Source organism: Teleopsis dalmanni, chromosome X, assembly GCF_002237135.1.
Source record: "Teleopsis dalmanni isolate 2A chromosome X, ASM223713v2, whole genome shotgun sequence".
NCBI lineage: Eukaryota > Metazoa > Arthropoda > Insecta > Diptera > Diopsidae > Teleopsis > Teleopsis dalmanni.
In genome coordinates, this window is record NC_051848.1 from 3,527,006 (window position 1) to 3,539,882 (window position 12,877).

At 26.3% G+C, this 12,877-nt stretch overlaps 1 protein-coding gene across 1 annotated transcript in view; it reads right to left on the reverse strand.

The window, feature by feature from the left end:
• Positions 1 to 9,832: 9,832 nt before the first annotated feature.
• The window catches only part of LOC119689675 (protein eyes shut), a 94,881-nt gene continuing 91,836 nt past the window's right edge, over positions 9,833 to 12,877 (reverse strand). The window contains exon 13 of the mRNA XM_038104557.1: positions 9,833 to 10,383. Coding sequence (XP_037960485.1) covers positions 10,190 to 10,383 — 194 coding nt within the window. The 3' untranslated portion in view covers positions 9,833 to 10,189. The remainder of the gene's footprint in view (positions 10,384 to 12,877) is intronic.

A 12,877-nucleotide genomic window follows, 5' to 3' on the forward strand; every position in this document is an offset into this window, starting at 1 on the left:
GTTGTTGATTTTTTGTTATTTTTGTAATTTACTTTTTATTGAATTTACAATACTGAATAATTTATAATGTTAATCATATGAAATATATTGGATTCCATTTTTTGTCTTTAATTAATAATTGTATTTGTAAAAATAATTAAAATTCTCAATTCTATGATTTTTTTTATTATATTATAAGTTTTTTTTGTTGAAAAACATATGAATTATTAATTTTTTGTTATTTTTATAATGTACTTTTTATTGAATTACTAGATAATTTAATATACTAGATAATTTCTAATAATGTTATTCATATAAAATATATTGGATTCCATTTTATGTCTGAAATAAATAATTTTATTTTTACATGAATGAATAATGAATAATTTCTAATTTATTGTATTTTATTATAATAAATTTTTTTGTTGGATTTCATTATTTTATTTATAGTAAATTTATTTTATTTTTGAAAATAACTAATAATTACTAATTCTCTGCTTATTATTTTAATATATATATTTCTATTTAATATTTTTTGTTAATATTTTATCTATAAAAAAAGAATTTATTTTTAAAATAATTAATAATTAATAATTACTAATTCTTTTCTTCTTTCTTTCTAATTTTTTTTACAGAAAATCAAATTTCCAACGAGAGATTCAAAAAGTTTATTATGCTGATAATTATAAATAAAAAATTATTTAAAATTTAACTTTAAAGTAAAATTAAAATATTTAAAGAAATTTTAAACAAAATTGTATGGAACAAAAAAGCAAAACAACTGATGATTATGAACAACCGATAGCGATAATAATTTAAAATGAAAATTTAATACTACAAATTATAAATACGAGATAATATTAAAAAATATTAAAGAAAAAGAAATTGTAGAGAAAAAGTCACATTAAAAAACTCCCATGCCCTTGTATCCGATTTACCTCCATATTATATCTAAATAACATTAAATAAGTAAAATATAATTAAATTTTAATAAATTTGCAATTTGTTTATAATTAAGAACAAAATAAATTTTTTAAATGTGTATACAAAATTATTGCAATGTAATTAATAAATAATATTAATTATTAATAATTATATATTAGTAGTTATTAATTATTAATTATTAATAATTATAAAATAAATTGTTGGCAAATCGACTAGAGAAAAAAAATTGTTTTGTTCAAGAGAATTGAACAAAGATTTGCTTGTATTAAAATAAAAATCATTATTTAAAACAATTTACAAATAAAATAAAATTTAAAAAAAAGAAAAACAAAATTTAATTATATAATAGAAAAATAATTAAAAATTAATAACATTAAAAAAAAAACTTATTAAAAATAATTCCAATTGCAATTATTTGCATATTTGGCCTCCGCTGCCGTAGCTGCTGCTGTTGTTGCCGCTCTGTTGCAATATTCTTATTTTATAGATCTGTGTTGGGGGCGTGGCGTATCGAGTGATAGATGCGTGTTCAACGTTTCAAATGAGTTTCCGTTTATATGAAAATACTTATATAAAATGAAAGCTATATTGAATATTAAATATATATATATATGTATTTACGCTATAATGAAAATAAATTCACGTTGCTTTTATTTATGTTTTCACTCTAGTAAGCAATTGAATGTCTTAAAAATGAATTATAATAACTAAACAACAACAAAAACAACAACATGAAGAACAAGAACATCTTTAAGTCTAATTGTTTATCTAATTTTCATTTTAATTTTTATATATTGTAATTAATTTTATTTTTATTATATCACGTTAATTTAAAAACATAAGAAAAAAATTTTATTTGTGAAATTTAATTAATTATATATATAATGAATGGCATATAAATATATTTTCAATTTTAAACAATTATGTTGATATATGTATTAAATAATAAATAAAATAAAAAAAACAGGAAAACTAGAAAAACAGCAAAAAAAATGATATATATTAAAATTATACATTTCAAACAGAAAATATAAAATTTGATAATATATAAACGATAAAAATATACATTGATATATTATATAATATAATTAAAGCTATGGAAATGAAATAATTTAATAAATGAAAATATACAAACAAAAAATAAAATAGTTATTTATTTAAAATCATCTTAAATTCTTGTCCAACAGATGCTGGATAAACATATATCTACTGAAAGCATATTACTTAAATTATGTTTTATTAATAGGCTTTTACGTAAAATGAACGGGTTACTACTAGTTTCATAGATAATTATTTCTAAATATTTCCTAATAAAACCTTACAATATTCAATGCTGCTCAATGATTTTTTCACTTGTATGTTGGGTCATCCAAATAGTAATACGATATACCCAGTTGGTACTTCACATGAGTAACAGAATGATACTAACAACGTTATGACTCTAGGGATAGACTAATATCCCTAAGCCAATATAACTCTAAATGCTCTCAAATCATTATTACATAGTTAGATGAAAATAACACCGCTGCTTAATTTTTTTTTTTTATTTAATTTAAATTCAATATGTATTCTGTCACATAGTACGGTGACATTTTACAATTTTTTAATAAATACTATTTGAGACTTGATCATTTACAATTAAAGTAGTTCTCCCTGTAGAGAGCTACTCTTTTCTTTTTAATTTAAGATTTCTTTATAAAAAAAAATTTGATTTTTATAATAAAATTTGAAGCGGCGTTTTCCTTTTCAGTCTCGTAAATATATTTGAGGGGGACATCAAATTCGAAGCTAGGATGTTGGGATGAATTTGTATTCGTTCATGGTATTTTCTAGCTACCTTTTTTACTTCATCTCTTACCGGGATTATCCCAAGGTCCCGATGGATTTGAATGTTAGTTACATACCATGGGGCATTTACTATTTCCCGTAAAGTTTTAGATTGAAATCTTTGAAGAATTTCTATGTTGGATGTTGAGGCTGTTCCCCATAATTGAATGCCATAGGTCCATACTGGTTTTAGCACACTTTTATATAAAATAAGTTTATTCTTTAGGGATACTGAAGATTTTTAATTTAGTAGCCAAAACATTTTTCTGTATTGAATCCCAAGGGATTTCCTTTTGTTAAAAATATGTGTTTTCCATGTCAGACGTCTATCTAAGTGCATGCCCAAGTATTTAGCGCTATTTGATTGCGGAATTATTATATTATTAAGTTTAATTTCCGGGCAGGTGTCTTTTCTCATTGTGAATGTAACATGAGTAGATTTTGTTTCATTTGCTTTCATGCGCCAATACTGCAACCATTTTGATATACGATCAAGACCAGCTTGTAGTTTGAATGAGGCTACAGAGGGATCGTTTGCACTCGTCAGGATAGCTGTATCATCTGCAAATGTACCGGTTACAATTCCTACCGTCTTCGGTAAATCGTATGTGAAAAGCAGATAAAGGGTTGGACCGAGTACACTGCCTTGTGGTACTCCAGCTCTAATATCATGTAGAGAAGACATTTCATTTTCATTGTTGACATAAAAGAGTCTTTTCAATAGATACGATTTTATGAACGTATAATAGTTAAGTGGCAGAAGCTGTTTACATTTGTAAAGAAGTCCTTGGTGCCATACTCGATCAAACGCTTGAGATATGTCCAAAAACGCTGCTGAGCAGTATTCTTTTCGCTCGAAAGTGGTCTGTATTTTTTCAACAATTCTATGAATTTGCTCAATGGTTGAGTGTTTTCTTCTAAATCCAAACTGGTGGTTCGGAATTATTCGTTTCGACTCAATTACCGGCATAAGACGTTTTAAAAATAATATCTCAAGAACTTTTGAAATAATGGGAAGGAGACTTACTGGACGATAGGATTTTACATCTTCAGCTGGTTTTCCTGGTTTTAGTATCATCTTTATTTCGGCAACTTTCCATTGATCAGGGATGAAACTTTTTAACAAGGATGCATTGAAAAGATGAGTAATAAATATTAAAGCAACATCTGGAAGTTTTTTAAGAATTTCAGCAGTTATGAGGTCATAACCAGGTGCCTTTTGATTTTTAAGAGATTTAATTGTAGAAATTATTTCTCGTTTTTTAAATTTCCTAATTGGTAACTCCATTTGGTGAGTTTCTTCTAAAAATTTGGAAACATTGACATCTATTTCTGAATCGCCAGTCATATCATGTGGAATAAAAACGTTTTTTAGATGGCTTGCGAAAAGTTGAGCTTTTTCAGACGGTTTTTTCGTCCAAGTATTATCTGTATTTTTAAGTGGGGGTCGATAATCTATTGTATTATTTACTTTTTTATTTGCTTTCCATAGAGAATAATGAGATAAGTGAGACGTGTCGAGGCTATGTAAGAACTTCTGCGTATTTTGTTCCGTCTGTCGTTTCAGCAGAGTCTTTAGATCTTTAATAATTTTGTTAAGTTTCCTCTTGTCTTCAGGAAATCTGGTACGATGCCATATTTTTCTACCATTTCGTTTATCCTTTAGTTTTTTTGTGATCTCCCCAGTATACGTTACTAGATTCTTCATATAGACTTTTGGAGGAGGAGTAGCTTCCCATGCTGCCTCTTGAATAGATCTGGTTAGGTATTCAGTCGCTTCAATTATATCTTCTTCAGTTTTTAGTGGCATTTTGACGTTTAGAGACGATGACAACATTGTTTCAAATATAGGCCAATTTGTTTGCTTGTTGTATAATTGACATTTTTGGATCTTGTTTCTAAGGTCTTTATCTATTATTACAATCACTGGTGAATGGTCCGATGATAAATCTAAGCTGGTCTTACATTGCACATGTTCATAAAGGAAGCCTTTGGTAACGCAGAAATCAATAAGATCAGGAATTTTATCTGTATCTGATGGCCAGTATGTGGGCTCTCCTGTGGAAAAAACTTTAAGTTTCAAGAGTCTCACTGCTTTGTATAATTCACGTCCCTTTGTTGTGATTAGTCGTGATCCCCAGAATATATTTTTCGCATTGAAGTCGCCACCAGTTATAAATCGATTCCCTAATGTTGAAAAAAATTTTGTGTAGATTTCTTCCTTCACATTATGTTTTGGTGGACTATATATGGCAGATATAAGAATTGGTCCGACTGAGTCCTCGATCATAATATTTGTGGCTTGAATTTCATCAGTGCTATAGTGAGTACATTCATAATGTTTAAGTGTTCTTTTAATTAATACTGCAGAGCCTCCATGAGCTTTTCCGTCCGGATGCGGAGACTGATAGAAACAATAGGATGGAATTTTAAAAAAACTTTTTTTTTGTGAAATGAGTTTCCGAAACTAATAATACATCTACGTTATTTTTTGATAGAAATAATCTCAGTTCAGAGGAATGTTTTGACAACCCATTGGCATTCCATAAGACGAGCTTTATGGGCATATGGTTTGTTTAGAAACAAGACTTACTAAAAGATTTGTCATGGTAGTTATTTGATTCATTACTTCCCGCATTAGTTTCATCAATTCTTTCATTTCACTCACCAATGCATCGCTGTGAAGATTATTTTTATTGGAAGAAATTTGATCTATTTGGTTGGCAGCAACTTGAGCGTAAGTTTGCTGAGAGTTTTTATTTGGAGTAGTTTGACCTGGTTGAGCGCGTGCAGGTTGAGCGAAAGTTTGCTGTTTTTCGTGTTGTTCTCGATGCTGATTAGTTGAGGATACAAATTCAGCATCAGGTTTTAGAAATTTTTTTTTAAGTGGTGGGAAAGTAGACGCTTGCAGTTTTTTATACACTAAGCAGCCCTAGTAGTTTGCTGGGTGGTTACCTTCACAAAGAACACATTTAACATCATTTGTTCTGGATTTTCTTTCGCAGTCAGCCGATGCGTGATTACCAGCACACTTAATGCATTTGGGTTGTCTTCTACATCCTGATTTAGTGTGGCCATAGTGTTGGCATCTTGAGCATTGAGGTAACTCACGTTTAAAATGGGGTGGCTCAAAGGTAACTCGACTGTGGAGTAAGCTTTTAATGTTGTAGATATCTTTGTTATTTGGTTTTTGCTTTATTTCTACAACGAACATTGGAAGGGACCTTTTTGTTTGGCGATGTTTCATATTCCATATATTTGTAGTAGCATGTCCAAATTCTTCTAGAGCTGTTTTTATATCCCCAATATCGACGGAGGGATGCATATTTCTTAATATGACCTTAAAGCTCCTTTCATTTTTAGGTTTGTATGTATAAAATTCCGTGTTCTTACTTTCTAGCATTTTAACGATTTTTGAATAAATTTCCGGTGCACCGGGCTGTATACGAACCCGAGTAGATGAAATCACTCTTAATAGACAATTAATTATATCTCATCTTGAGCACTAAACTGTGTAGCTTACGGTAATCTCATTCCGATCTAGACAATTCAGTTAATAATACTATTTTTATAAAGAAGGGATATTGAATTAAGATTTTAAGATCTATTGTGTTAGTTGAACTTAGAGTCAGTAAATCCTATTTGTTTAATAAATAGTAGTATCTGTTTGATGCTTTGAAGTTTTCGTTCATTCTCAGGTTTTGAGTATATATATCTAAGGTCCTTCTTCGTTCATGCATTAGTGCATGGCTCCTTCGAGCATGTATATGGCGTTTTCTTTTAGTTAACTGTAACTCTTAACAGTGTTGCAGATATCATATTGTAGCGATGTCCTCCATGTTTATCAAGATTTGTTTGAAGTTTCAAAGTTTAATCGCGATATTGTTTCTTAATTACAGTGTATATGGAGACTAGACTTTTCCATTTTTAATTGCTTTATAAAGCATCTCAGAAAAATAAGTTATATGTTCGATGCGACTGTCACTAATTTTGAAAAATTTACTGACTATATTTTGTTGGTATTGTTTTGCCAAAGTTCTACAAGCGTACATACTAACTTTTTGTCGAGAGAGGGCTTTATTTCTCAATTGCCTACTTAGTAACATCTGTTAGCAAAAGTGATTTTCCGTTGAATCTCTAGATTTAGATATGTAAAATCCTGAAACTTTTGATATAAATAGTGCTTCCAATCACGGTGCCGGAAGTCCAATACAACTATCGTTAAGCAATATTCTTTAAGTTGACTATATCTAAGCATGTCTTGATAGTAATAATACTTAGCATATAACAGGTCCAAAATCAAATTCAAGAATTTACTATATAATACATCATTTTGCTATGATGGAAATGCTCAACGATTAAATTTTGCCAGAAACTTTCTATCGAGCTGACATCGATAATCGATGTTTTTAATCTTAATTATGTTTAATTTTATTTTTGTTAATGGTATATTCTTTCTGGTAAAGAAGAATATAAAAATAAAAATTTGATTTTTCATCGATAATATTAGAAAAAACATTTTCAATGTCGAAGTTATGATAAAAATATATTTTATGTCTAATTGGTGTCATTAAAATCCTAAATAGTAAAAAAATAATTTTGTTCACAAACTAATTTATGGAATTAGACATAAGGAGTCGTGGATGAATTAATAACTAATATCGAAAAATGTAGAGTTTTATCACTGAAATCTTGAAACTCTTACGATGTACAGGTCCTCCTGCAGGGGATTGATTATGACCTGATAAATTATTCCACAAATAATTCTTGTCCGGTAATCTTAAAACAAGCATCCGAGCGAAACTCTTCTCCAACAATGACCACGCAATGAAATGGACAAAGTGACTACATCGATATGGGTATATATATATATGGGTAAAATTTTTTAAACTTCTCTCTCATAAAACTTTATTAAAAAAAAAACAATTATTTTTTATCCACATTTATTTTGAAAGTTTTAAATAATATTGAGTTCAATAAATAAACTTCTTAAAGTTTGGTTACATTTAGTTGAATTGAATCCAGCGTTTCTGTATCATATTTTTGCGTTAATGTATATTTTTATTTTATTTTATTAATTTTTAATTTAACATTCATAATTCAGTTGTATAAGTAAGTACATTCAATAATACATATATAATTTCAAATGTTGTTCATTTATTTTTATTTTTGCTACTTAATACATTTAAATATTGTTATATTGTTTCTAATGTATATAATTTTTTTTTTTTCAATTAGGTTATTATTATGTTTTGTGTAATTTTTTTTTTTGTTATATACTCTAAAGTATACAATACGAATTATAAGAAAACAATTTAAAATTGCTTTAAGGCGACATAAAAGGCTGAAAGAGATAGATCATAGGAAGGAAATAATGGCGATATAAAAAATTATTATACATATTAACTTATCAAGAAAAAAAAAATTAAATAAATAAATAAATAATTACACCTTGAAGAAAATTAAAAATAAAAGGAATAATTCTATAATTTAGATATGATAAAAATTTTAATATATTAAAAATATTGTAAAAGCAATAAAATGAAATATTTTTAAAATATTAAAACTGAAAAATTAAAAAAAAATATTCATTCATGATAAAAAAAAGTTGAAGATTTTCGTTGAAATTGGTAAATTGAGTAATTAATAATTATCAAAAAGTGAAATATTTTTTAAATAGTTTTAAAAAGTAAAAATATAGATAAGAATATATGTTGTTTAAGAATAAAATAAAAATTACACAAAAAACAGTGAAAAACATGAATAATTTAAAAAAAATTAAATTGTGCTATAACGATCAATTACAAATTAGTTAATTAAAATTTTTAATTTATATAAAAAATTAAAAAAATAATATAAGTTTCAATTGAACAAACTATTAAGTTTTTAACAAAACTAAAAAATTATATAAGAAACGATAATAAAATAACCTTAAATTAAAATTTAAAATAATTAATATATTTGTTAAAAAAAATATATTAAAATTATTAACAAATTAATAATCAGCAAAGAAATTGCAGCTTTAAAATAACAAAAATTAAACTAAAAATTAAAAACAATTAAATTTAAAAATAATAACTTAAATATTTAAAATAAAATCTTGTGAATATATAAAATTTTTATGATAAACGTATATTTAATAATTAAATTGGTGGTTTAAGTTACAGTAGCAAATTTAATTTTTAATAATTTTTAATAATAAAAATAATATTCAATAATAATAATAATAATAGTATATATATGGCAGAAATTGGGGGCAGTATAGAAGTAGAATTGTTTTTGTTTTTATAATTTGTTGTTAGTTTAAATGGCAGATTGCAAAGTAAGTAACAAAGAAAATATATAATATATATAATAAATATTTATATTTATTATTTAACAAAAGAGATCAATTTAAATTATTTAACATACAAATTTAACAAAAAATGTTTAAACATCTTCATAATAATAATTATTTCAATGGGTTTTTTATTCATTTTTTCGTTTATATTTTATTATAATTATATATAGTAGTATATACTTTTTCAAATATGGTTTTACAAAATTTCAGTAAAATGTCTCCAAAACTAGCAGCAAAAGAACTTAAATAATTCATACAGTTCCCGAGCAGAGTCTCTGTCAGTATAAATAGCTAAGTACTTCTGGTGTGGCTTGGTTCTTGAAGAGATTTGACTATACTTCATTGTCCATATATAATCAATTTTTTTTTATTTTTTATCACTTAATAAAAGAACTTCCACTTATGTTGTAGCTTCAACATATGTAATTAATATATATTTCATTTATTATTATTGTATTAATTTTTTTACCGAATCGCCACTTTATATTTCTTATAAACTTTCCAAAAAAATTTTTTATCTAGTTTCTAATGTTTGTCTTACCATATTCGGTTTAATTTTTTTACTTGCTCAGATTGCATAAAATATTTAAAATTTTTTATTTAATATTTTTTTTTTTTAGTTTTTTAAACATTTATAAAATTTACAAAATAATCAGTTATAGTTTTTTGTTCGCTAAGTATTCAGTTTAGTGTTGTCATTTTTATTATTATAATTAATTATTTTTTTCTTCATCTTATTTGTTTTCTTTTTGTTTTGTTAATTTTAGTCCTAACATATCCTTAATTATTAAAATCCAAGTACTTGCCGGAAACACATTTAAACAACACATCCAAAGTTCAAAGTTTGTTTATAATGGTTTGATTTATGTCGTAAATTCTTGTAGCTTCCAATAATAATCAATAAAATTCAAAAACATCTGCTTAATTCCTAATAATAGTTTCTTGCTAAGTTTTTTCTAGTGTATAAGAGTCTATTCCAGCATATTTAAGTTTATTTTTTTTTTTATACTTTTCTTATATTTTTCTTCTCTCTGTCTCTAATGATCTATGTGTAAGTTTTTTATTCGATTCTTGTTAGATGTTGCTTTTAGAATGTTTTTATACCATTATCACTGTCGGTTCATCACCGTGCAGATCACAAGAACCTATATTTTCACCCTGGTATCCAGAGAAATCGGTTATAACTGCTTTTGGTTCAGCGCCGAACTGTATGTCCTGTAGACAACCCTTGAAAGGTTCAGCAAAACGTCCTTGTGTACGCTTACTTATTGCTTCCATACTGGGGAAGCCACCTGTAAAATAGAACACAAAAAAATTTAGATAGTTTTAATAATTAGTTAATATATATTAATATATTAAAAAAATGTTGAAAGCTAAAATTTAATTTTAGATATCTGGAGACTGCCCTATAGAATTGGGTCAGATTGAGCTTCCCTAAAAGAAACTTTTTAATTCATGCTAAAAGTATATTTATTTCTTTATTAGATGAGAGTGTAATTAATATAGTTATATAAAAAAAATAATTAACACATATATTTATAATTTAAATATATTTAATCAGAATATCGCATCAGTACTCATTGCGTACAACCATATGTGACCATATTCTTAAATTGATAATATATATGTCAATTGTAAATAATCGTGAAAAGCAGAAATGGGCATCCATAATGGGAAAAATAATGCAATGAATAAGCAAATATTTTCAAGGTTCAAGGTAATCCTGATCTATAACGTCATTTATTAATTACAAACTACACTATAATATATTCGTAGGTAACAACGATTATATGTATATACATATATGTATGCATGTATAAATATGTATGTATATGTTGTTAATAGTATAACATATATTTTAGCGTAAAAGTAGAAATAAAGGTACAGTTAATAGGTTTGCCAATTGTATTTCTACCATTCTCTTAAATTAATATAACCCTCGTAAATACTTTATATACTTATATGTATATAAAAGTTTCGATGCCACATAATTGAAAGCCTATTCATATCTATTACAAATATAGCTCAGTGTTAGAGACTAGAAAATGTGATATTACACCGGATAAGTATCAGAATGTTAGATTTTGATGATTATTCATTAGAACCGATAAGCTAAGAAATTCAGTTCATCAAGAGAAAATAATTTTGAGTAAGATATTCCAAACGATATGCTATAATCTAATACTGTAAGCTTAATAGTTTCAAGATATAAAGGGTATTGTACTTGCTTAAATCAACCTCTAGTAATATACTTTGTTGTAGAGTCCGATTTAAGTAAAAGAAAAACACTACATCCTAGACTTATTTTATGTAGAATATTACATATTGTAGTCATCAAATATGCTTTGAATAAGATGGTATTCAGATAACTTGCTTTGTAAATATACATAACATTCAGAGGTTCAATGAAGAATCACTTTTGTTAATAGATGTTAATGTTACTCTAACCTAAGTAGACAAATAAGAATTAAAATTCTCTCCCGACAAACAAAAATCACGCTCTACAAATCTCTCTACAGCCTGTCTTGCTTTATGGTGCAAGACCTTTGACAATAAAAGTGGTGAGAAGGTGTTATGAGCATATAAGATAAAAATTTTTCAGAAGATCTATGGACGTTTTCGCGTTGGCAACTAGTAACGACTTAGATGGAACGATTCGATTAGAGCTACACCTCGACATTGACACAGTTAAGCGCATATTAATTGAGCTGGGTTGGCTATGTCGAATGGAAGACAGTATTGCAGTGTTTAATTCGATTCTCGGTAGTGGAAGGATACATTTTTGGTGGAAGGATCAGGTGTCCAGCGATATGACGATATGAAGGTATAATGATTGTAAATAAAATATGGCGTATGTATTAGAAAATATAAAGTCAATCAGTCCAATTGTGGTAATTAAGTATTAGCTAAGCTTTTACATATAATGTGTTTTTGTAAATATTTTTTAAATTAAAAAAAAAATTGTTAAAAATAATGAAAAAATGTTAAATAGTAAATTGTATTTAAAATAATTTATTTTTCTATATTATCAATTTTTTTAAATACTTGTTATTTTATGACCAAACAATTTTTTAATAATTTTTTTTATTTGTAATCATTACTTGCTGCTTACATAGCACCTCTTGGATATATCTTTGGAAATTATTTCATCCTAAAGTTGTACGTATAATACTTTTTTAATGGACATAAATAAATATATATAGTATAAACTAAATATTAGAATAAATTTTTTTTTATAATAACTTTTATATAATAAAAGTTTGCACTAATAAAAAAAAATCACGAAATATGGTTTTTTTAATTAAAAAAAAATGGTAAAATTTAATGAATAATGCTTTAATCTTGCATTTCCAGTTTTATTTGCTTGCTTCTGAAAAGCTCGTCAGCGAAGCCAATAAAACAGCTGACTTCACAGCAGCTTAAATTTAGTATTCAAAGCCGGCAAAGTTGAACAAAAACAAAAATATATGTTTGTATATATACAAATGTAATAAAACCGGTCACATAGGGTTTACAGCACATAATTGGAAATGTTATTCTTGTAAGTAATTAACATTATTATTATATATGCATGGAATATGTTTCCTCATTATAACGGTATAAATTTATATTGAATTTATGTGAACTTCAGCAGACCTGTTGGTATGTACTAGAATTGAGGCATATAGGGTTTAGGTGCAAACTGCTGTAAACGATTGTATTTTTAGACATATAAAAATTTTTAAAAATTATTTGTCAAAGAAATAGAGCTTTAAGTTAAGTTTAAATTTGCAAAAATTGTGATTA